The following is a 26057-nucleotide window of genomic DNA, read 5'->3' on the forward strand; positions in this document are numbered from 1 at the left end:
GTTTGTTCTCTTTCCCCATTACAGACTAAAGGTTACTTTAATCTCTTGAATTTGGGGGTAGGTGAGGAAGGGAACATTTAAATGAATGCTGGATCAATTAATAAACAATTGTGTAAGAGAAAAACAGATATAGCAGACTACATTAAAAATAGAAACATCTCATTGTTGCTGTGCCAGGGATTGGATACAGGGCATAGCATGGGCTAGTCTAACACCCTACCACAGAACTGTATCCTAAACTCTACGTTTCATTTTCAAATTATATTACCAGGAAAGTGAAAAATTCAAAACATAAAACCAAGTGCCATCGAGATGCTTAGTGGTAAAAGTGCTTCACTCCAAATTTGAAGACCTTAGTTCGGTCCCCTGTGCTCACATGATAGAACAACTTCTTCAAGTTGTTCTCATACTGTGGCATATCTTTACATATACACACAGAAAAAAATAATGCAGTCCTGGCTGACCTATAACTCACTAAGACCTGGCTGGCCTCAAACTCACAGAAATCCACCTGCCTGTGCCTCTGGAGTGTTGGGATCAAAGGTGAGCTGCAGTTCTTTATTTTTGTCGGCCCCACCTCATGTTGCCAGCTTAAATTGAGTCTCCAGAGGCCGATTTCCGGGGCGGTGCCATTGCCCCTTTAAGAGCGGAGCACCCCGCCCTTCGGGGGGCGGACCTTGGATGGGGCTTTAAGGGGCGTGCCCGCGGGCGGCCGGGGTCCTCCGGGGATTAGCGCAGGGTGGGCTCACGCCTCGCGCCGCCATTTCTCCAGGTCTCTGGAGACCCGTCCTCTCCTCTAGCCAGCTGGGCGTCTCTCTCCGAGGGTCTCGCGCCCCAGTCGGAGTGGTCCCCGTCGCTTCACGGTGTTCACCCCCGAGTACAGGTAAGAGTTTGGCCCCGGGTCTCCAGTTGGCTCTGCTCAAGGAGCGGAGACTCTCGACCCTGCCGGGTGGGCGGCCCGGCTCCCCGGGCGACGCCGCGGGCTGGGAGGGAGTGGCGGCGACGGCCAATGGGGCTGGGCGCTGAGTTTTGGGCGATACCGCGCGGTGGCCGCCGAGGGCCGAGCGCGTTGCCGGGGTCCCGCGCGTCGTGGGAGGAACTCTGGTCACCCCTGACCTCCGTGTAGCCGTGGGATTAGGGGAAAGCCGTCTCGAGTGTCACCTCACCAGGATCGTGGGCAAGCTAGGACCGGACCGGACGTGCAAGCTAGCTCTCGGTGGAGTGAAACTTGGGAATCGTATGAGGCAGGTGCGTTCCCGGGAACTGCCAAGGCCGAGCGCGCTCCCCGCCCCCACGCGTGGCGCGCATCGGGTAATCCTGAGTCCTCCCGTGGGTAGAAAATAATTGTGTCCGTCTCTGTGGTTACTTTAGTCTCCCGGGTTCTCCTTTAAGAGCAAGAAGACTCCAGTCTCCGAAGTTGTTTAGCAAGTTCAAAATTATTAGTAGTGGGTTTTTGTTTTTGTTTTTAAGAATTAGAAATAAGTCCACCAAGAAATTATGAATGTAATTCACAACTCCGCTAGCCCCAGTTGCAGCATGAGCCGAGTGAGGCACTGCGCACTGCTTGTTAGTTTTCTTTTTCTCCCCAATCCCCACTTCGTTCTTTTTTCTTTCTTTTCGCTTTCTTTCTTTCTTTCTTTCTTTCTTTCTTTCTTTCTTTCTTTCTTTCTGTCTGTCTGTCTGTCTGTCTGTCTGTCTGTCTTTCTGTCTTTCTTTCTGTCTTTCTTTCGTCTTTCTTTCAATGCTGGGAACCTAACCAGGGTTCTGGAGCGCGCTAGGGTGAGGTAAATCTAAATACTGGCACCTGTTTTTTGTTTTGTTAGGATAACTTGGTTTGGAAAGCGATGTGCATTATGTTCCTGCGTTTAGTTTCTCGGTTACATTTTCTTTTACGGGAGTAACTGGGATGAAAGATACTGATAATTTTAGGACATTTTCTATGGTTTTCAATATTACTGTTAAAAAAAAAAATCAGTGTCTTGGCTGGAGATACCCCGTGGTGGTAAAGCATGGATCAGTCCTTAGCACTGCAACAGGAAGAGCCAAAAAGGGGAGGAGGTACAATTGGCAATTGCAATTGGCAAGTCAGTAATGGATGAACTTGGGGTGGTGGAAAGCAGCTCTTGGCTAAGAAGGGAATGTATCACTTCAGTTTGCATGTCTGTGATTGAAAAGAAAACTCATTGTTGAAAAGTCAGAAATTAAATTTATTAGAGTACTTGTAACTCCGAACTCCATATTTCCAGTTGCTTTTTTAGAGATTGTGTCTCCTCCCTATGGAGCCCAAGCTAGCTTGGAATTTGATATATATATCCCAGATTGGCTTGGTATCTAAAATTCTGCTTCTGCCTTCAGGGGCTGGAGTTGTTTTATGAGTCTCTTTTATTGTCATCTTAGAATTTGTGTCATTTTACTCTATTACATTAGTTTTCTTATCGATTGTCTAATTTGTATCATAGCAACTTTGCCACGATAGCTGTGTGGTCAGTAGATAGGTCAGACTAGGTCCCTGTCCTTGTGGGGGTGGGGGGTAGGAGGGAGGATAGCCAGTAAAAAGAAAGAAGTCAATTAAATATTTAATTACAGTCTCTTTCCGTGTTATAAAGAAAAGTCTGCCTACTACCATAACAGGGCCATCTAATTCAGCCACAGGATCAGAGAGAACTTTTCTGAGGAAATAAAATTACATGTGTAAACATAGAGCTGACCCTCTCAAGAGGGAGAAGAATGGGAGATAGAATACACAAAGATTTTCCTAGGAAGATAGAACCGTTAGTAAGAAAGTTCTGGAATTAGACATTTGAGCTGAGCAAAGCTCTGGAGCTGAGAGCACACAGCTAGAGAGAGGCCCAGGAGGAGGAGCCAGGGCTGTTAAAGATTTAAAAGAGAATCAGATTTGTGGAGGCTGATAATCCACCAATCCACCAGCTTCAGCACTGACCAGGATTGGGGGCAGGTGGAATGGGGGAACAGAAATATGGGGACACTTTTTTTATTTACCTAACCCTCAAAGCTTTTTTTTTTTTTAACATTTTAAAAACTTAAGCAATACATATTCTTATTACTCTACGAAGAGAATCTCCCTTAAATCATCTGCAGTTTGTAGTTTCTATATGGATGGATGTGGATTATATCTCAGAAGTGGAATAATATTATTTTCACTTTTCTATTAGTTTTATTTTTCATCTATTTTTCTATAAATTTAGCTTTCACTCTTAGACAGGTTTGGTTTGTTTTAAGACAAGGTATCCCTATGTAACCTTGGCTGGCCTAGAACTGTATGTACACCAGGTTGACGTCCAACTCAGGAGATCTACCTGCCTCAGTCTCTCAAGTGCTGGAATCAAAGGGACAACTGTATTGTTGAACAGATGGATACAACCAGTGTGTGTATTGTAACTCCCTTAATTCTTTGCATTGTGATAAATACATTTGTGAAGTTTGGTTGGTTGGTTGGATGGTTGGGTTTTATGTTTTTAGAGACAGGATTTCTCTGTGTAGCCCTGGCTGTCCTAGAACTCACCCTGTAGACCAGGCTGGCCTCCAACTCAGAGATCCACCTGCCTCTCCCTCCCAAGTGCTGGGATAAAGGCCTATGCCATCACCATCCAGCTTATCTGTGTGTCTCTTAAGTTAGGTAGGCCAAGAAAAATGTTTGTTCCTGCAGCTTAGAAATAGAATTGCTACATGAAGTCTATACAGTTTAATAACTTGTTCAAATAGGACAGTGTCTGAAAATGTATATAAGCATTCTCTCTCCATTTTCCTGTTATATGGAGATCCAACCAAGACCTCAGCCATCACAGCCGTGTGTGTGTGTGTGTGTGTGTGTGTGTGTGTGTGTGTGTCTGAGGGGGGGGAAAGAGGAGGGGGAGGGAGAGGGAGGAGAGGGAGCGCACTTGTCAGAGAGAGCGCATGTGGATGTCAGAAACAGCCTCTAGAAGCCGGTTCTCCTGCCGAGACAGGGACAGGCCACTTTCCTGGACTTTATGCTTGTGCAGTGCTAGAGGTCTTGCTAGAAGTCTAATCTAAACCTTCAAATCTGTTAGGTGCGTCTCGCTTTTTAACTTTATCTTTTTGCTGTTTTGTTTGTTTATGAAAGTGTCTCATGTTGCCTCACTTGATCTAGAACTTGCTATGTGGCCAGGGATCATTTTGATCTTCCTGCCTCCTCCTCCCCAGTGCTGGGATTACAGGATGTGTCCCCGGGCCTGGCTTCTGTCTTACTTTTCAGTTTAGATCTTGTCTGCTTTTGGAATCTTTGTTAATCCTGGTGCAGGGGTTGGTACACCTGCATGTCAGTTGCAGAGTTGCTTGTCTGCTTCCAGGCTTTGCCTCCAGGGCCTTTACTCACTGATCAGTGTTGCCCACCAGCTTACCTTTTTTTCTTTTCTAACGTAGCTCAAGCTAACCTGGAATTTATTTGTATATAGACCTATATGTTATCCTAGAATTCAGTAGGCTCCTATTTTAGCCTTCCAAATGCTAGAATTACTTTATCAGTTCTCATTTGGAATGTCCTGTTTCATGTCACCCATTTTCTTCTGTTGGGTTGTTTATCTAGTTAATACGGTTCTGTGTTCTGGGTTTCTTATATAGGACCATGTGTATGTCAGACAAGCACTCTGTCACCAAGCTATTGCTGTAGAGACAGATGATTTGTAATAACTTTATTAAACTACAGTTTTATCCTTCAAAATACCTTTTTCCAGAAATTATTTAAAACTCTTTTACCCTATTATTCTATGTCCTTTGAATACTTTCCCAGTTTTTTGCTTGAAACGTTTATTTTATTTCATGCTGTCATGCATTTGTGAAAAGAACTTGCTATTCTTCACTATATTGGGTTTTATTGTTCAAACTAACAGTAATCTAAAAGATGTTTTTCTTTAGATAACTTAGAGTAATTCTTTACAGCAACAGGGTAAGGTGACAGTAAGAAAAGCAGTTTGGTAGTTTATAGGAAATGTGAAGTTATAGTGCATTTTGAATATTGTTTTCTTTTTTAAAGACTTCTGTGATAAAATAAAGCATATATAAAAATCAGAAGGAAAATAAGGATTATGCTCTCAAGGTACTTATAATAAAGAATAAAAATAATTATCTGATTATAATAAAAGGTTCAGTGCCAGTGCAGTTGTGATGACTATGACATCAGGATGTTTTTCTGTGGGTGTGATGGAGCTGAGTTAGAAGGAAGGAGGAGAGTTAATTAAAGTAGAGCATCAGAAGACTGGGGTCCACAGGGAGAGGGAGGGGGCTGAGCACCTAGTTAACACTCCCTGGACAGAGCCGCTGAGTTTGGTGCCTGTAGGCTGGTTGGCTATCCCAGATTTTAGTTATTTTCTGGGGCTAAAATCTGTAGAACACATTGTAAAATGCTATTATAAAATATGTTCGGTAGTTTTTCAGTTCATGGGTATTTAAATCTTAATATAGTAATATGATCTTAAAATTACCCTTTTGAGCTGGGCAGTGGTGGCACACACCTTTAATCCCGGCACTTGGGAAGCAGAGGCAGGCGGATTTCAGAGTTCGAGGCCAGCCTGGTCTACAGAGTGAGTTCCAGGACAGCCAAGGCTACACAGAGAAACCCTGTCTCGAAAAACAAAAACAAAAAAATTATCCTTTTGAAAACAGCAGATCAATAGCCACATCTAGTTGAAATAATAACTTAATTTGGAGGCTTAAAAAAAAAAATCAGCAGTGCCTGGAATTTTGCTGCCTCCTCTCCTGAGCATCTGCTTTCCTGTGTTCCTAGTGCTCCTTCCTCATTTGAAAATTTAAGCTGTCTGGTGCGTTGAGAGCAGCTGTTTCCACACTGGATCCTCTGCCTCTTGGAGCACCTCCTGAGGGTAGTTACTGTAGCGCTGTGGTAGAGGAGCCTGACAACTTGGGCTGTTTGTATGCTCTGGCTGTTTCCCCTGTTACACTCTTGGTTTGTTTTTTTTTCCTGGAATTGTCTTTATGTGTACTTAGTTAATGTTTACTTTTCTCAGAGTCTCTTGGTTGAAAAACTAAAGACGTTAGGTTTATGAAGGAACTGTGTATGGTGTTTGCAGTCTATGTGTTTCCTTCCAATCTTATGTTTAGTGTTTTCAGTTATAATGTACAGTATTTTTATATAACTAGTAGCATTTTTAAAAATCCTACTACTAGTAGTATTTTTATATAACTATTTTAACTGTTTAACTTTAATGTTCTTAGTAGAACATTAAGCAATAAAACTTAATTTAAATTTATTTAAACTTTTCTAAAATAAATAATTATGTGTATCTCTTTTTTTTTCTTTTTTGGTTTTTCAAGACAGGGTTTCTCTGTGGAGCCCTGGCTGTCCTGGAACTCACTCTGTAGACCAGGCTGGCCTCGAACTCAGAAATCCACCTGCCTCTGCCTCCCAAGTGCCAGGATTAAAGGCATGCGCCACCACCGCCAGCAATTATGTGTATCTTGAATGCTCAGTTTAGAAAAAAAAATTCAGAGTCTACCTCATCGGTGTCTGGCGCTGTTGTGTAATATTCACCTACCTTAGGTACCACTTACTGGTCTCAGACACTTGATGCACACCATGTATGACTGCTTTCTCCTGCCAGATTAGCTCCTTATAAAATAAGACACTAAAAAGCTGAAGCATTCATTGCTCTGTCTTAATAAGTGTTTTAAAACTTTATGTTAAAATCTAGCTTTAAAAGTTATTTTTGAAATAAAAATTGAATTTATTGTATTCAACATTTTGAAATATATATAAAAAGTAATGTGTTTCAACTTTTTCAAATTAACACCTATAGCCTTTACTAAATACCACCATTAATTTGACTACAAGTTACTGCTTTTCTTTGCTGTCACTTTCACTGATTTTGTATTGGCAGAAATGCTGAGCTTCCTGCGAAGAACGCTTGGCCGAAGGTCTATGCGCAAGCATGCTGAAAAGGAGCGACTCCGAGAGGCACAGCGTGCTGCCACACATATTCCTGCGGCTGGCGATGCCAAGTCCATCATCACATGCAGGGTGTCCCTTCTGGACGGTACAGATGTCAGTGTGGACTTGCCGGTAAGTAGGGCTTTGTCAGCTGCTAGTTGTGTGTGAGATCACTACTGCCTGTGCTTCCTGGGGGCTAGGTACAGTAGGGTGAGTATGGATCAGGCACAGGAGCAGTCATGGACATGCACGAACGAGGAAGTGTAGGCCCAGAGGACCTGGAGTGCATGGCAGTTGTAGGAAACATTGATTGATTGATAGGGCAGTTGTTGATGTGAATTAACTTTGTTCATGTCTGCATGTACACACTCACACACAGACACACATGGTAGGGCAGTTGTTGATGTGAATTAACTCCGTTCATGTCTGCACATGCTCATGTTTATAGACGGTATCACAATATGTAGCTCAGATTGGCCTTGGATTTCTGATCCTCCTGCCTCAGCTGCCAAATGTGGGAGTACAGTTGGGTGTACTGCTGTGCCGGGTTTGAGTTTCAGAACTATTTATAGGTACTAAATCTCTTTGTTCTGTTTTCAAAGAACAAAATCTTTGTTCTGTGTCAAAGACAAAACTATAAATTATGTGATTTTGATATGAGTTTCTTTGGATATTTCCTGATGTCTGCCGTCCCTGTTAACCTTTTACTAAAATTCAGTTTGAACAGTCTGTTTGGAAAATTGATGACTCTTTGTGTCTTTGATATGTAGTTGAATAAATTCTGAAAGGCCTAAAATGCTGAAGAATTGGGTACTTTGCCAGGTTCAGTTTCTTTGTTTTTGTTGGTGGTGGTGGTGGTCTCGGAATGCACCTCAGGCTTTTATGAAACTTACCATCCTCCTGCCTCAGCCTTCTGAGTACTGGCTCACAGGTGTGCCCACCACACCCAGCTCTCTAGCAGTGTTGCAAGTCCTCATTGTGTGTGCTTGTTATTCACATGGACACTGGAATGTACATTTTTAGAGTGTTTGAATCTGTAAACTTTAAGGCATCTAGATTTTCTTCCTATAATGGGTTGTTGAGAGTTTGTGAGCTATTTCAACATGAGATACTTAGTAAGGATAGTTTTCATATTTACTTTTTTATTTGATAAGAATCTTGAAGAGTTTTTTGTGTATTAGGCCATTAAAATATTGTTAAATGTTTAGTGGAAAGCCTGAAATTGCTATGTGAGAGCCTGAAAAAAAATGTCTTACCTAATATTTGAACTATGAAGCCTTAGGGTTGTTGATGGGTAGTCTGTACTAAGAGAATCTGTAGAGAAGCCTTTCTAAAGGGCAGGAAAGTTGTAGGGGAGGAAGGTGGTGGTCAGCCTCCAAAGGAAGCAGAGCCGCAGCTGTTTACTGACTGGAAGGGTCTGCTGATTCCTTTATCAGGTTCTAGACACTTCAAGAAACAACTGCAGCAGCACAGTCAGTTTTAGATATGACCTCTTTGGGAACAAAACCATGGCCTTTAACAACAGTCTTTAAAGACTTATTTATTTTTATGTGTTTAAGTGTTTTGCATACATTTAGTTGAGTTGTGATAAGGATACTAATACTGTTAAACAGGAATTTTTTTTCTCCAACAAATGGTTATAACTACATGCAAAAGAATAAAGTTGAACCCTTTTCTCATACCACAAATAAAAATTAAAATAAATCAAAGAAACATAACTAAAACTGAAATTTTTAGAAGAAAATGTAGGAATATTTATTTTCTTAGATGATAATGTCAATATAATGAGTAACAAAAAAGAAAATAGAAGATGAATTGGATGTAATCAGAATTAAAAGTGTGTGCCCTTCAAAGGGCTTCTCTTAAGTAAAAGATTGTACAACATAATAACAGAAATTACTTCAAAATTAAATGTCAGATAAAGAACTTGTATCTAGAATATATAAAGAATTATTGCAAACCAATAAAAAGACAACCCAATTTAAAAATAAGCAAAAGATCTAAGTAGAAGTTGTTTGATTCAAACATACAAAATAGATGAGAACAAATACAAGAGTATTCAGAGTCAGGGGTCATAGTTCAGTGGCCAAGTGTGTGCCAGCATGCATGAGGCCTGGCTGTAAGCTCCAGCACCAAAACTTAGAAGACAGTAAAATACATATTCACACTCAAGTAAGAAGGCTCAAAAGTGAGATAATATCAAGTATTGGAGAGAATGTAGAAAAATCAGGATTCTCAGATTCTCAGATTGGGAAATGTAAAGCAACTGCTTTAGAAAGCAATCCCATAGCTATTTACATGATAGAACACTGTTACCTTGTGATTAAATGTTTCTACTTCTCAAGATCTATCCAAGAGAATTAAAAATGTACTTGCACAAAAATGTGTAGATGTTAGCAGCATTGTTTCTAATAGCCAGAAAGTGGGAATAACTGAGGATATCAGGATATATAGTAAAGTCAAGTCACTACCCATAGAAGAAATGAACTACTGATATCTGTACAACGTGGATGATGCTAGTGAAAGAAACCAGTCATGGGGCTGGAGAGATGGTTCAAGTGGTTAGGAGCACTGACTGCTCTTCCATAGGACCCAGGATTCAATTCCAAGAGGGTACATGGTGACTCACAACTGTCTGTAACTCCACTTCCAGGAGATCTGACACCCTCACACAAACATACATGTAAGTAATAAACCAATGCATATTTAAAAAGTAATTACTTTTAAAAAGAAAACAGAAACCAGTCACAACCACATATTTTGATTTGTTTTACAAAAGCCTAGAACAGGGAGAGCTATAGAAATGAAAAGGTAGATTAGTGGTTGCTTGGGGTAGGTACCTGGGAACTGGCAGAGAGGTGATAGGAAAGTAATAGCTACGGACTTTGTTTTAGAGGTAATGAAAACGTGTACTAAAATCCATTGACTTACATATTTCTGTTGTTTTTGAGACAGTGTCTCACTATGCAGTCCTAGCTGGCCTGAAACTCACTATATATAAACCAGCCTAGACTTAAACTCAGACATTGCCTGACTCTGCCTCCCAAGTGCTGAGATTAAAAGTCTGTTACACCAGACCTAACCTAAATTACATCCTTTTAATGGGTGAATGGGATATGAGTTACATTTTAATTAAGCTTTTTTTTTAAACGTCCACCCCTCAAAACAGAAACAAACAAACAAACAAAAAACCCCAAACCACATATTTTGTGTATATGTCTGTTTGGGTGTTGTGTTTTTGTTTTGTTGTTTTTGTAGCCAGAGAATATGTATAAAATGACATTTAATTGTAAATACAGATGATAGACTTGATTTGGAATGGGGGAGGGGTGGGACTAGAAACTGCTAAAGCAGTGCAGCTAGGAGGAGATGGGAGATTTCAGAGAAGGGAATGTTTATTTAGCACGTGAGGAGGTGAGGGGAAGGGATGGGGATGAGCACACTGTTGGACCGGGTCACGTTCATGGTGTGGAAAATTCTGAGAGAAGAGTCAGCTGTCACAGAGCGGGTAAACAGTGGGAGTGGAGAAGAGTACTGTGGTAGGCAAATGTGTTTGCTAGTCAGCTTTTAGAAAGTAAAAGGAATTATCAGTGGTCGCTGTGTAGTTTGGAATTTTCTATACTCCCTTGGACATAGTAGTTGCTTTTAACATGTTAGTTGTTTGAGCAGGTGCATGGAGGGAAAATGAAAGGTTACCAGCTAGAAAATGACTCAGGAGGGAAACATTGAGTTTGTTTCAAGGAATAGGAAAATTGTTCCTTTGGAATTGGGTTTGTATATGCAGAGGAAGAATATTCTGGCAGAAATAAATACCTTCTGAGGAAAAGAAAGGCTTTTAAAAGCCTTCAGGGCAGGAGAGATGGCTCAGAGGTTAAGAGCACTGACCACTCTTACAGAGATCCCAGCAACTACATGGTGGCTCACAACCATCTGTAATGAGATCCAATGCCCTCTTCTGGTGTGTCTGAAAACGGCTATAGTGTACTCATAGATAGAATAAATAAATCTTAATAAACATAGAAGTAAAAGGTAATGCCATGGTCATCTTAATTTGTAGCTGTAAATTGTTAATCCACTCTGAGCTCTTGGTGGGTGATGGCGCTTCTCCACCCACCAGAGTTCACACACATGTCCTTTATATTTCAATATGCCTAACTAGCTTAACAGCTGGGCTTCTCCCTAACTCCACATGACCTACCCACTTTCCCCTCTGATATTCCTGATTTATATTTGCTAATATTTTATCTCTGCTATCCCTGACCCAATTAGGGGAGTAGACCATGTAAGCACAAATCAAATCTCCAACATTAATGTTCCTGGAATAGAATGTGAAGGGAGGACTGGTCTGACTGAGATAGTGGCCTGGAGTCATTTGTTGGGGAGAAAGAAACTAAGTAGTGGTTCTAGGACAGAGGCAGCTGACATGGGATTTGTAATGGCCTAGAACTGTTCAGGTTTCCCTTTCTACTTGGTTTACCTTAGGTTTTCTATTGCTGTAATAAAGCATCATGTAGGAAAGTAATTATTTGCCATACACTTTAGCAGTCCTTCATCAGGGAAACTGAAGGCAGGAACCTGAAACAGTGGCCTGCTTACTGACTTGCTCCTCCTGGCTTTTTTTATCTTGCTTTCTTATACAAATAGAACCCAGAGCCACTTGCCCACAGTGGACTGGGCCCCACAATATTAATCATTAATCTAGAGGATCAGTGCCTTGTTCAAACCTCATCAGCTTTTTTTTCAGTAAATAGAAATTGACACAGAGAACCACAACTGGACAGTTTGCAGAGAGGAAGACTTCTAAATAAGATGTCTTCACCAGAACCCTCCCCTCAAAACTCAGGGATCTGCAGGAAAGAGGAGGGTTTGGAAAGAGGTAGTGGATGATGTTAAGCAAGCTGTATATTCCAGCACAACTGGACTGATAAGGGATGCACATAGGAACTTACAGAGACTGTGGCAGCATGCATAAGACCTGTACTGGCACTGAGAGGGGGATGTGGACATGTCCCACCCCTAATCAGGAAGCTATTTGTAACTGAAGACAGCGGAAAAAGAGAAAATCATTTTTTCCAATGGGATGTCACTGGGCATATCAACTCCATGCAGAACAGAGCTGTGCAGGAGTAGTGAGCCAGCAAAACAAACTCCATGGGGCTTTGTTACATCTTGACATTTTTGTTACCCGTTGTTGTTGTTGTTGTTACCTTTGTTTTTGTTGTTAGTGTTGTTAGAACAAAGTTGAGTGGGGGGGTGGTCTGGGAGGAAATGGGGGAGAGGAAGAGTGGGGAGGGTCTGGGAGGAAATGGGGGAGAGGAAACATTTTGCATTTTGTGGGTACCTGTGCCTGCTCATCTGACTCTTGCTTGCCTCCTGTCTGTTTCTTTTCTCAATGCCACCAGAGACTCAGGACCTCCTCCTGTCTTTATTTTGTTTGCACTGAGGGTAGCAAAGCTGCATTTATTCTTTTAGGCTCAATTTAAAACAAAACCTCTGCAGCTATTGGTACTTTGAGGCAGATCATTCCTACAGTCATTCCTTTATTGCAAAAAATAGCCCTTGTAGCACGTTTGTTATGTTTAAACTAGTGTTGTTGGCTAATAAGCATTTAGTTACTCTGACATTATTATGAACTAGGTTTTTCTTGTAGACTGGATTATGAATGAAAGTTTTTAGAATATCCATGCTATTTCAGCAGCCAGATTGTTTTAAGAAATTCTGTTTTAGATGTAGAGGTTTGTTTTAGATTGGGCATCGCTAACTTGAGGAATTTGAAAATGCCCATGTCTTCACTATTGGATGGTTCAGATTGGCTTCTTATTAAAGAAGGTAAAATACATAACCTTAAAAAGGCCCATTCTCTCTCCTGGAACATAGCTATCATATTTCAGAAGGCTGGGAATGATTCTTGGACAGGAGAATATCAAATACCATTGTAAAGACCATGGTTTTGTTGTTGTTGATGATGATATTGTTGTTGTTTCTGGAACAAATACAGAATGTTGATGGAATGTGAAACTAAATCTAGAAGTGTCCTTAGAATTTATGTAATGGAAATTGGACACTTTAGTGTATTGACGGGTAGAGGAGGGGATCAAGAGTTTAAGAATATTTTGGGTTCCCTGTTTTGATAATGGCACTTTATAAAATAAGCATAATTATTACTTTTTAAATTTGTTAACAGTTAGACCAGAGAGGTGGCTCAGTGGTTAAGAGTGTGTACTGTTGTTGTAGAGGACTCAAGTTCAAGTCTCAGTACCATATCTGAGAACTCACAACAGCCTGTAGCTCCAGCAGCAGAGGGGTAAATGCCTCTGCCTTCATAAACACCTAAATTTACATGTGCACCCCACCCCACACTCAATTAAAAAAATATATCTTCAATTTTTTTTAAAAATTAACAAATTTTAACAAGCAGTTCTGTTTTCTTTTTAAACCATATGGTTTGAAACCAACCATTTTTGTCATGCCCAGTAAACTGTCCCCTTCCTTCCCAATGCCTGTATCTGTAGACTGTTGAGGTGGTGGGCTTGCTCTATTTACCTAGTCAGTTTCAGTTTTTATGGTTTAAGAATCAGACATATTAGGCTGGAGAGGTGGCTCAGTGGTTAAGAACACTGGCTGCTCTTCCTGAGGTCCTGAGTTCAATTCCCAGCACCCACATGGTGGTTCACAACTATCAGTAATAGGATCTCTTGCCCACTTCTGGTGTATCAGCAACAGGGTGCTCACATACATAAAATACATAAATAAATGTTTTTTAAAAAACGAATCTGACACATCATTTGTCATCCTTCCTCTTGTTCACTCTGCTCCAGCTGTGCTGGACTTGTTCCTCATGGCCTTAAGCCCTTCCACTGTAAGGACTTTGCATTTCTGTAGGCAGTTGCTTCCTACTCACAGTTGTACTCACAGTTCGTTGAAATTTTCCTTGCTTAAAAGAGTCTTCCTATTTGAATATTATCTCCCATTTATTCTTCATCTAGCTCCTTATAACCTTTAACAACATTGTAATTATTTTCTTAAAATATAGGCCTCTTGAAGACAAGTGGCCTCCTGTTTTGTTTTTCTGTGTGGGTGGTTACAGCAGCACCCGGCACATTGTAAGTGCTCTAAGATATTTGTTAAACAATCAAAGAAACTAGCAGTATTTGAAATGGATCTTTAATATAGAATAGATCCCCAAATAAAGTTAAAATCATTCTCAAACCCACATTCCTTAATGAGACATTTGATTCTGTTGGGACAAGAAAGGAATTTCTGACTTCCTGCTTAAGACTAGCTCATGGAGGAATGTCCATAGAACCTAGGAAACAAATGAAAAAATTAGCAAGAGTTCCGGTTCACACCCCCTACTGTTTGTTCCCTCTCTCCTTTGTCTTTCTCCCCTACCTCTTTCTGTCCCATGCTTGTGTGCGTCTGTCTGTCTCCCTCCCTCCCACTCTTCCTCTTGCCTGGGATAAGCATGGGAAAATCTTGGCTTGCAGGCTGGAGTGTCTCTAGAAAGAAAGATAATTGAAGAAAATGAATTTTGAATACATACCTTGTTCTCACCCTTCCAAGCCCATGGTGTCTTGATCTTTAGTTGTGCTCTCTGAGGGGTTTGGTTGCAAAAGAAGCTTGACTGTCGCTGGTGCCTATTAGCATACCAAAGGGGGTGCTGGCCTCCATGCTCCCTCTGTATCACAAGTAGCTATTACAGAGTCCAGTGGCATCTTGGCTGTTCTCAGCCCTTCTCACCCTGCCCTCTGCTCTAGACTTCAGCTCACAGGGCTTCCCTTCCCTCTCCTTCCCATTCCCTTATAGCCTGCTATTCAGGCTATCCACTCTTTTGGACTCCTTTGCCTGCACTCTTGGGTTTCATCTCTTTCCTCTTTTCTCATGGCCAAGTCTAGTCCGTGGACCATGTTTATTCTACTAAGCTTTCTGCTATGGACTCTTCCATAATCTTCTGCCTGTATTCTCCCTTACATATTCCGTTTAACCATACCTTGGAGTGGTCGTGCCATCCGTTTGTATATCCTCTGCCTCTAAAATTCTTCATCCTAGAATCCCCTAACCTGGACAGATTTCCTTCCCTGCTGAACTGTGCCCAGTTACAGTTAAATGAGTGGGAATGAGTTGCTGTCTTTAGTGTTGTGTTGGATAGAATGCAGCAGCTGTAATGCTGCGGGAGGGAGCCCTCGGCAGACTGTGCCATGGTTCCCCTGAGGATTCGCCACCCAGTATGGAGAAGGTTTGTTGGTGGAAAGGAGAAAGACCTGGAAAAGGAGTAGAGGCAGAGAAAGGAATTGTTTGTTGAAAGTGAAGTCATTAACTATGATTTTGTGGTTCTTGGGGCTCTCTTCTCTAGGATCCTACCCAGCCCGCATCAGAGTTACATGAAGCAGTCATAGACTTTAGGGCTAGATTGTTTTTTCTTGTTACAGTTAATATGGAGAAGGTAACTTACATTCCTAAAATACAAAGACAAGTACATGGAAGTATCTCGGAAGTCAAAAACAACAAAAACTACATTACAGAGAATACTTAGGAAGAGACAGAGAACTAGTTCAGAAGGTTAACAGTGTGAAATAAGAGTGATAGCTTGCTTGAAAAGGGCCCAGTGGAAATATTAGGTGGGAAAAGTAAAATTAAATAACAAATACAGTGAATGAATTTGGGATCACTTAACATCAAGAAGAAATTGGTGGTGGTGGTCTGGAGAGACAGCTCAGTGGTTAAGAGCACTGACTGCTCTTCCAGAGACCCTGAGTTCAATTCCCAGCAACCACATGGTGGCTCACAACCATCTGTAACTCAATTCAATGCCCTCTTCAGGTGTGTCTGAAGACAGCAACAGTGTACTCACATAAAATAAAAGAGATCTATTAAATCTCTTTTTTAAAAAAGAAGGAAGAAATTGATGAGGTCATGTTTGGGAATCTTCTCATTGGAGGAAAAGAAGCATTAAAGAAAATTTAGAAATAAGTAAAAGACTATTTTTCTCTAAGATCAGAAATAGGACAATGACCCTGTTTAAACCACTTATTAATTCATCTTCTTGCTCTTTCAGAAAAAAGCCAAAGGACAGGAGCTGTTTGACCAAATTATGTATCACCTGGACTTGATTGAAAGTGACTATTTTGGTTTGAGGTTCATGGATTCAGCCCAAGTAGCAGTGAGTATCTTTTGGAACTTCCATTACGACTACAGAAATGACAGTTTTCAGATTATGAACTAAGTGCTTAAAAGCTAAAATATACTCAATGCATTCTTTATTTTGTGTCATTTCCTATAGCCTGAAGCACAATCTTTATCTTATTTATTGTTGGTTAAAATAGGGTCTTGCTTTGCAGCCCAGGCTGGCCTAGAGCTGGCACTCTTATCTTACCTAAACCTTAGGATTATAGTTGAGTACCACTATATTTTGTTGTTCTTTTCTTTACAATCACCTGAAATACTTTTTTTACAAAAAGATCTGGCCCAATCTGAATTATGAAAGCAACATTTTTGAAAGACGGGGTTTGGAAATTTATCTAGGGTGTTATGGACCACTGTGTAACAGACAGAATACTAATACTGGAGTTTTATGTGCTCTTAAACAACTGATGTTAATTTCTAGTTTATAAAGTCAACAGGCAAGCATCTCTAAGATTTCTTTCAGATCAATGATTCTGTATCTATAAAAATTGTTGGTGTCTTTCAGATGAGTGAACAGAGTAGGAGGTTGGAAGCCATTCAATCAACTGAGTGCTATATTATGATTTCACTGAAGTGTGTTTGAAAGAAAGTAGGTGGTAGGGTTGAGAGGGATTGGTGGTTATCCTTAAAACCGACTATCAAAATTATTAAGTAATAGTACAATACTAATTCTTTAATAATTGGAATTGGATCTTTCGCAAGCAGATTATTTTTGTTTCAGAAAATTTTTTTAAATATTTACTTTATTATTTTTATGTTGGGGCCATGTTTTTCTACATGTATATCTGAAGTCAGAAGAGGGCGGGCATCTGATCCTCTGTGACTGGAGTCACAGATGGTTGTGGATCACCATGTAAGTGCTGGGAATCAGACTCTGGTACTCCATGAGAGTAGCCAGTGCTCTTAACTCTCTGTTTCAGAAAGGTTTTTCTTTCTCTCTTTTTTTTTTTTCCAAAATTTTGATGTAGAAAAGTTGATAGGATTATTTAGAATAAGATGGACTGAAGTCAAGAAGAGTTATTAGTGGCTGGAGAGATGCTCAGCAGCTAAGAGCACTGGCTGGCTGCTCTTCAGTGGATCCATGTTCAGTTCCTGGTCTGCACATGTCTATAACTCCAGTCCCAGGGGGTCTAATATCCTCTTGTGGCCTCTGAGCACTGCACACACTTGGGTCACAGACAGCGGTACATAACAACAAATGAAACCTCGGAAGCCTTAAAGAAGTGATTGTAACGCTTTGGTCGAAGTAATAATAATAAGCAGAAAGAATAAGGGCAGCAGTATACTAAGTTCACTTGCACGCGTGCAAGCACATACGTATATGCACACACGCCAGAGCTCTGAGACGACGGGAAATACTACAAATCTCTTTGTATATGTGTATATCCAGATTTTCCAAAAAAACAGAAAAATTATACTTAGCTCTAGATAACACTTTAAAGCTTAAATTTTAACTCATTTGATTTTATAGCATAATAAGTGTAATAACCCCTTTCAGTTACTTGCTTAGCAGCCACATTAGTCCCCGAATGAAATAAATTGGTATTTACTGAACAGTTCATCTTGTTACTGTATATAATAAGCTTGATAGATCAGGGCAGTTTTTGTGTTTTGCTAGAGCGTATAATATAAGCCAGGTTACGCAGTGATTTCTTTATCTCTTTGTCATGTGTCCTATATTGATATACCAGAATCTAAAGGGGGCAGCAAAATACAAGGATCCAAGGTATTAATGTAGTATAGTTTAGTCTTAATCATGTGGCATATTCATACATCTAAAATTAATGTACCACATTTTAATTCATTAGTATCACCAAGCAGTCCAAAATGTGTATGATGCCTGTTGAATTATGGAGTCTTCATGGAGATAACCAAAATTAATGAGTAGATGTATTAAATTTTATTTTTCTGTATGTACAGATAATAACTTTGTTATTATTCATTTTTGAGACAGAGTCTCACCTTTATTCCTAGCTGTCTTGGAATTCTCTGTGTAGACTAGGTTGGCCTTGAATTCAGAGAGAGCTGTCTGCCTCTGCCTCCAGTATACCAGGATTAAAGGCCTAATATACCTTATTAAAAGCTTTATTTCATTCAGTCATTTTATAGTTGGCATACACATACAGCAGTTTCATAGTTGAAACAATCTCATATGCACAGAATAGCCATAAGAATGGTACAAATACCATTTGAAAGTTGGGGGATAAGATGTCCCATCATCCTTAAATTCTTTCATGTATGGTTTCTGTAAACAAGCATGGTTTATAATTTCATACAACCATCAAACCCAGCAACTGAGAAGTCTAATCTTTATTTTAACCCAATAGAGTTGTCTCTAGAATGCCCTCTATAGCCACCAAGGTCCAGTTTAGAATCCTGTTTTGCTTGGTTGTCATGTCTCTTTAGTTGCCTTTAATCTGAGACATTGTGGTTCTGTGGTGTTTTTATTTTCATGACTTTTTGAAAACAAGCTGGCTGTTTGAAGAAACAAGCCAGTTACTTTGTATGCTGTCCCTTACTGTTGACTTGTTGTTACCTGCTGAAGTAGGTTAGTTTTAGAAGGTAATCATGTGTTCCATTCTGTCTTACTCCCTAATTAGTGACACTAACTTTATCACTTAATGACAGTGTGTCTTCCAAGCCTCATTTCTATGTCATTTTCTTTACCCTTTGTATTTTTTTTTTCATACATCCCAGACTCACTATGTAGGTGAGCTAGCCTTGAAGTTGTGGTGCTCCTGCCTCTACCTCTCAAGCACTGAGATTACAGGTGTTCACTATGAGCCCTGGTCTCCATTTTTCCCTTTGTAGTTAACTGTTTATTAACAGTTTCTCTGAGACTATTCCCCATCAAGCTGTTTATAAATAGACTCCTATTTTACTCAGCGTCCTGTTACTGTCCTTTATTTTGATGCTACATTTTCCCAAGTTTGGCCAAAGGGAGCTACTTCCAAATGTTTTCATGTTCCTTTAACATGAATATATCATTCTTTGTCCTCTAACTTTATGCCCAAGAAAATGTTCCAGGTTCATCTGGTATTTCCATCTCAGTCCTGGAATTAGCAAGATGTTTAGTAAGCTTTGTGATAAGATTTGAGAGCATAAGTTCACAGTGATTTCTGTATAGAGATATATAGTGGATGCCACGCAACATCTATTAAGTCCAAATTGAGTCTGGTACTACAAAGGTTATAATGGTGTTTTCACCTTCCCATATTTGTAATGATAGTTGTCATCTACAGATACGCCTATTGGAGTTCCTTGACTTAAGATGGAGTATGTCTGAATAAATCGATTGTAAATTGAAAATGCTGTAAGTTCAAAATGCATATATCTACTGAATATTTCATTCTGAGCAATCTATGATTGCTGAGCACTGACGTTAATGGCAGAGTCTTGGTTGTTTGTCACATGATAAGCAATCCTGGAACTTACTGGAACTTGTGACTTATTGCCACTGTCTCTTATCCCAAAAGATAATGCTACTTGTATTATTAGTTGGGAAAAGAACAAAAATAGAATGGTTTCTGTTAAATGTGTGTTGTTTCCACATACCTAAAAAATTGTGCAGGTATAATCCAGCCTGATCAGTCACTCCATTTCTCCTATGCAAATGCTGACTGTATTTAAGCCACTGAATTATTCCTGGACTATTTTATTGGGGTGGAAATAGGGCTTATGAACTATAGTGTTCACTTATCTTACAAACTGTAGCACAGCCATTAAAGAACTCCTTTGAAGTTGTCTACTCTAGAGATATGGTTTGACAAGGAAGATTATAGAGCAGAGAAAAGGCATGCTTGAGGAACACAGTTGATTTCGGCTAGGAGAGCCATAGCATTTTTATGTCAAATAAGGCCACTTTGAAAAATCAAGATACATTTTTCATACTATAAAATTTGCCACTTTCAATGTTATAATTTGTTTTTAGCACATTCAGAATTTTGCAACTATTATCACTGATTTCAGAACACTCCATCATTCCTTAAAGGGGCCCTGGATATATTACCATTTAGTTCTTATTAACCCTCTCCAACACTATACTTTGGCAAGTACTATATTTCTGTCCATATTAATTTACTTATTTTGAAAATTTTACATAAATGATCATCTAGTTAAAGCCTTTCTTGTCAAAGTGTTTTCAAAGTTACCGTTTATCGTACATACATTTTTCAGTATTTGATTCCTTCCTGTGACTGACTAACTTATGGCTATACCACATTTTGCTTACTCAGCAGTTGATATGCATTTTGTTTGGTTCTATTTGACTGTTATGGATACTGCTCTGACCATCACGTTTCAGTTCTCAAGGTTATGCACCAGACAGTACATTGAAAGGGAATGGATTAATCTGGTAGCTGATGGAATTTTTATAGAGTGCTCAAACTTTTCCATACCAGATGCCCCATTCTATATCCCCACTAACAATGCATGTGATTGCAGTGGTACACAGGCTCACATTTCCACAACAAGGTAGAAGAGGTGTCCCCTCCTACCTTTGGTGATAGCCATTCTTAATGGGGTGAGACAGGATCTCAGTTGTAGCTCTGATTTGTCTTTTCCTGATGAGCCTTAAGAGTTGACATTTCGATTGCTTACCGGCTAGCTCTACTTTACATTTGAGAAGTGCAGTGTCATTTCATTTGCCCATTTACTGTGTAGTCTGTATTCTCTTGGGTGTTTGATCTTTCATGTTCCAGATACTGATCCTCTTGGAGATGAATAGCTGGCAAGATTCCTACCATTCATTCAATAGACTGTCTCTCTGGTGATTGTTTCTTTCACATTACAGGAACTTTTCATTTACGGGTTTTGGTTTGGGGGGGGGCGCATATACAGACATGCACATGACTTGGAGCATGTTTAGGGTTCAAGGAACAATTTGGGGAGCTGGCTTTTACCACCCTGTCGGTGTGGCATCTCTTTTGTTTCTGCCACTGCAGACATACTTCTGACTAGTTGGCTTTTGAGTTTCTAGCCTATTTTCTCTCCCCTCCCCCACCCCACCCCAGTTTCCCATAGAAGTGTTAGTACTACAGATACCCACCTTTGCATTGGGTTTTGTTTTGTTTTTTGTTTTGTTTTTGGTTTTTTTTGCTTTTGTTTTTTAATCTGGGTTAAGGGTTCGGACACAGATCTTAAGATTTGTATAGCAAGCACTTCTCCCTACTGAGCCATCTCCCCAGTCCCAGGTGTGATCTTTAACATGTTGTCATATTCTAGTTGCGATGACTGAGAGGTGTGCCTCCGTGCTCATCAAGGAGCTCTGCCGTGGGCACTTGGTTCTTTTGTCTGTTGAGTCCTTACCTGATTTTATTATCATGGCAGTACTGGATTTAGTACAGAGAATTGGGAAGCATTCCCTCCCTGCTATTTTGTGTAATACTCTAAAGAACATTGATGTTGGTTATCTTTAAAGGTATAATAAACAGTGAGTGTCTAGTCCTGGGCTTTGTCGTAGTCAGGAATTACCATATCATGTGACAAAATAAATACCTAATCAGGTTTATTACCATATCTTAAATATTACATTTAAGATTTATTTTTATTTCATGTGTATGAGTGTTTTTCTTGAATATAGGTCTCTGTACCATATGTGTGCATTGCCTACAAAGGCCAGAAGAAGGCATTATTAGATCCCCTGTAACTAATTATAGATAGATGTTAGCTGCCATAGCACTGCTGGCAATTGAACGTGGGGCCTCTGGAAGAGTAATACTTGGTGCTCTTAATCTCTGAGCCATCTCTCCAGCCCCTCAATATTGTTCTTGTTCAGTCTCTTGGTTTAATTTTGGTAGGACATTTATCTAGGAGTTTATTCTCTTTTTTTTTTTTCCTCTCTCTCTAACTTAGAAGTTTTCAAAATGATCCCTCATAATCATGTGGACATCTTCAGTATTTCTTGTAATTTGTCTCTGGTATTATAAATATAACTTGTAATTAGCAGTAGTACTTGTTGTTGTTGTTGTTGTTGTTGTTAGGCTGTGACTCACCAATACTGTTTATCCTTTGAAAGAACCACCTCTTTCTTATGTTGATATTTTATATTGTTCTTTTGATTACTATTTCATTAATCTCAGCTCTTGCTGAGTTTAGGTTTGGCCTTCTTGTTCTTGGCTTTTTTAAGACCTTGAGGTGCACTATTAGGTCATTGATCTCTGGTTTCTTAATGTTTGAAAGATTTATTTATTTTCATTTTATGTACGTGAGTGCCTGCATGTATAAGCAATGCATTTATGCCTGGGGCCCTAGGATTACCTTCTGTAGGTACTGGAAACTGAAGTGTAGTTCTGTGAATGAGCAGGATGCTGATTTAACATCTGAACCATAGCTTTTGCTCCAGTGTAGGCACTTTAGTACTTTTCTTGTTGCTGTGACAAAATACCTCAGAAAAGCACCTTATAGAAGATCTGTACCCTCTCCTGGCCTCCACAGATACAAGCATTCATGTGGTGCACATACATATATGCAGGACAAAAATGCAAAAAGAATAAGCATATTGTTTTTTTAAAGGTGATTTACATAGTTAGGCCACCTGCATTTCAGCCATGAATTTGACATTTTAGCAAAGATACCTTGAAAATATTTTGTAATAGCTGGTCTAAGTCTTATAAAATGATTTGGGACAGAGTGTTAACTCTAAGGAAAGCAGGTACTTAGGAAGTATTTCTTAGCATCTGGACTAAACAGAAGTGTTTTTTATTACAAATTCTGTTTTCTCTCTCCCTCTCCCCCCCCCCTGTGTGTGTGTGTGTGTGTGTGTGTGTGTGTGTGTGTGTACACAGTTCCTAAAGTAGTTAAAAATGTTAAAAATGCCTCTGCTCACAGAGCTAGTTCTTGTGAAGACTGTTGTGAAAGCTCGCTAACATTTCTGTGCTTTAAGCCCTTTGCCCTCTGAGCAGTGGTGGGAGCTTCTTCAGGCTCTCAAGAGGCTGGGCTCAGTGAAGTGCTGCTTGCACACTGTTTTGCTAAAGGGCCTGGGGTGGGTGGGTGGGTGTGTGTGCACGCTCACACATGCGCGCGCGGGCATGCACGCATGCATGCGTGTTGTTTTAGAAGCTTCCTAGGTCATTCTTTGGTTAGTTATGCCTGTTACGCTTGTGATTATATATTACTGTCTTTTTAAGACACATGAGTAAGTTGTGCTTCCATAACCAGCTGCTGAGAGTGAAAGGAAATACAGCTTTCTATATTGTTTTTAATATCTTAGTTTTTAGTGTCAACTAAACTTTAAAAATAGGAAGTCAGAGGGAATTCTTTTCTTCTTAAGGTATAAACTATTTCAGTTTTACACCCAAGAATCTGTATCTGCATGCTTTCCATCTTTATCTTCTTAGCAGTTTAAACATAACTCTTGGAGACCTTGGTTCTAGGAAAGTACATCAGCGCCTGAGTCTGAGCTCTAAACTTTCCAGTCTATGGCCATGGAATGCGGAGGAGATTAAAGAAAACAGACTTGAGAATCCGCAAACATGAGCTCAGACCTTCCTCATATGAATGGTGACCAGCACTCCCCCAGCTCCTAAATTGCACTTTAAATGTGTTTGTTTGAGTTGTCTTCCTGGAGTGGAGCTACAGGAATCCATAGCGAAGACTGAAATTACTGTTTGGTATCTACCTCCATCCAACACTTTCTCTATTGGCATAACTTAGTGTTTAGTGGCAGGGCATTGATAAGAGTAGAAAAGTGTGATCATGAAAATAGTCTTTCGGGTTTCGTTTGTTTTGATACTTTGTGTTTGCCTACGTGTGATTCACATGGGGGAACTCACGGGGGAGTTGGAGGAGTCTGTTGTCTCTTACACTGTGGTCCCGGAGGTCTAAGTCATTAGACTTGCCTGCAAATGCCCTTTCCTGCTGAGCCATCTCAATGCTCCTGAAAGTAGTCTTAAATAGATCCAACAGGGAAGAGATTTCTTACATGTAGGTATGCTTTTAGTAAGTGTTCTGTTTCCTTCTCTTAGTTCCTCAAAATTTATAACTAGTTGGTTGAGTGTTGTAGTATACTCCTTTAATCCTAGCACTCAGGAGACAGTGAATCTCTATGACATCTAGGCCAGCCATGGCTATACAGTGAGATCCTTTTGCAAAAGAGAAAGAGGAGTACGGGGTGGGGTTATAAGTAGCCTATTAATTTATCAGTGTATGTTAAATGTACTTCAGTATAGACATGAAAGATGATTCTTCCAATTTGAAGAAAGTTGAGAAGGAATCACAAGAAACCATACTTGAGGAAATACGTATAGTTTATAGTGGACAGATCATGGGGGTGGTGAGACTGTTGGCTGTGTGCTTTTTTTTTTCAATTTATATGTATGTGTGTGTATGATATATGTGTACAGGTGCCCATGGAGGCCAGAAGAGTCATTGGCTCCCTGGAGCTGGAGTTAAGAGGTGAGCCACCTGACATGGGTCCTGGGAATTGAACTCAGGTTCTCTGAAAGAGAAGCAAGTGGTCATAACTGCTGAGATAACTGTATATATCTGCAACATACCAACTAAGTGCAGATAACTGCCTCTGCTTTTTAATATTATTGCCCCCAAACATACAAATATATTATCTATATCAAATGCTATAATAAGGGTCTATGTTATTCTTTGGAACAAATTGTTTTCATTGCAGAGTAAGTTGAAAATATAAAAAAGCAGAAAAATATCATTAGTAATGTTCTTTTAAATACTATTTTCTGGCTGGAGAGATGGCTCAGCTGTTAAGAGCTCTGACTGCTCTTCCAGAGGTCCTGAGTTCAATTCCCAGCAACCACATAGTGGCTCACAACCATCTATAAAAGGATCTGATGTTCTCTTCTGGTGTGTCTGAAGAGAGTGACAGTGTACTTAGATATATAAAATAAATAAATCTCTTAAAAAATACTTTTGCAGTTTTATTTTTCTTCTGTGTATGAGTGTTTTACCTGCATGGCTGTCTGTGCACCACATGTTCACAGTGCCTATAAAGACCAGAAGAGGAAGTCGTATCCTCTAGAACTGGAATTGTGTAAGGCTGTGAGCCACGCTGTGGATGCTTGAGAGTTGAATCCAGGTCCTCTGGAAGAGTAGCAGTCAGTGCTCTTAACCACAGAGCCATCTCTCCAGCCCCTCACCAGTAATCTCATTTACTATTTTATTGTTACCTCAGTATAAAAGAATATGCATTCTATGTGTATACATTTGTACATTTTGATGACAGAATTTGTAATATTTCACAGTATGTCCTTTAGAATACAGCTGTATGGCCAGACATGGTGGCACACACCTTTAATATCAGAAGGAAGACTCAGAAATCCAAGGCCAGCCTGATCTACAGAATTCCAGCACATCCAGGGCTACATAGACTAGGGTTTCAGCCACCCCTCCCTATATCCCCTGAAAATACCAGTATCTGTTTCAGATTTTTATTTGCTTTCATTTTTTAATTGCTGTATTATGCTTTTGTCATATTTAAATGTTTTATCCAGTCTATTATCGGATTGTTGTCTTGGATATTTGTACATTTATTTTTTAGTTAGTTAGACATGATCGATTGATCTCTCTCTCTCTCTCTCTCTCTCTCTCTCTCTCTCTCTCTCTCTCTCTCTCTCTAAGATTTATTTATTTTATGTATATGAGTACACTGTGGCTGTCTTCAGACACACCAGAAGAGGGCAGTGGATCCCATTACAGATGGTTGCGAGCCACCATGTGATTACTGGGACTTGAACTCAGGACATCTGGAGGGACAGTCAGTGCTGTTAACCTCCGAGCCATCTCTCTAGCCCTAGACATGAGTTCTTGAAGCATTAGCTGTCTACTAATAAAGATTCCTGCCTGAGAAATGTGCTCATTTGTACAGTGCCACACACAGCAGGGCTCCCTGAGACAATGCGCATGGGACCAGCCTGGATAGGGTTTTTTTTTTTTTTTTTTTTTTTCCTGCTGCCACCCCCAACTACAGTAAGAGAAATAAAACCTGAGC

General features: G+C 40.0%; 1 protein-coding gene across 3 annotated transcripts in view; it reads left to right on the top strand.

Moving 5' to 3' along the window:
- The first annotated feature begins 722 nt into the window (after positions 1-722).
- Positions 723-26057, top strand: part of Epb41l5 (erythrocyte membrane protein band 4.1 like 5) — a 102546-nt gene continuing 77211 nt past the window's right edge. For 2 of the 3 annotated variants that reach the window (XM_028771510.1, XM_028771508.1), the window contains exons 1-3: positions 723-883; positions 6870-7051; positions 15975-16079. In XM_028771510.1, coding sequence (XP_028627343.1) covers positions 6872-7051; positions 15975-16079 — 285 coding nt within the window. In that variant the 5' untranslated portion in view covers positions 723-883; positions 6870-6871. Of the gene's footprint in view, positions 884-1064; positions 1249-6869; positions 7052-15974; positions 16080-26057 lie in introns of those variants that run through there. The other variant, XM_028771509.1, reaches the window with a different exon arrangement.

Source organism: Grammomys surdaster, unplaced genomic scaffold, assembly GCF_004785775.1.
Source record: "Grammomys surdaster isolate TR1022 unplaced genomic scaffold, NIH_TR_1.0 208, whole genome shotgun sequence".
NCBI classification, from domain to species: domain Eukaryota; kingdom Metazoa; phylum Chordata; class Mammalia; order Rodentia; family Muridae; genus Grammomys; species Grammomys surdaster.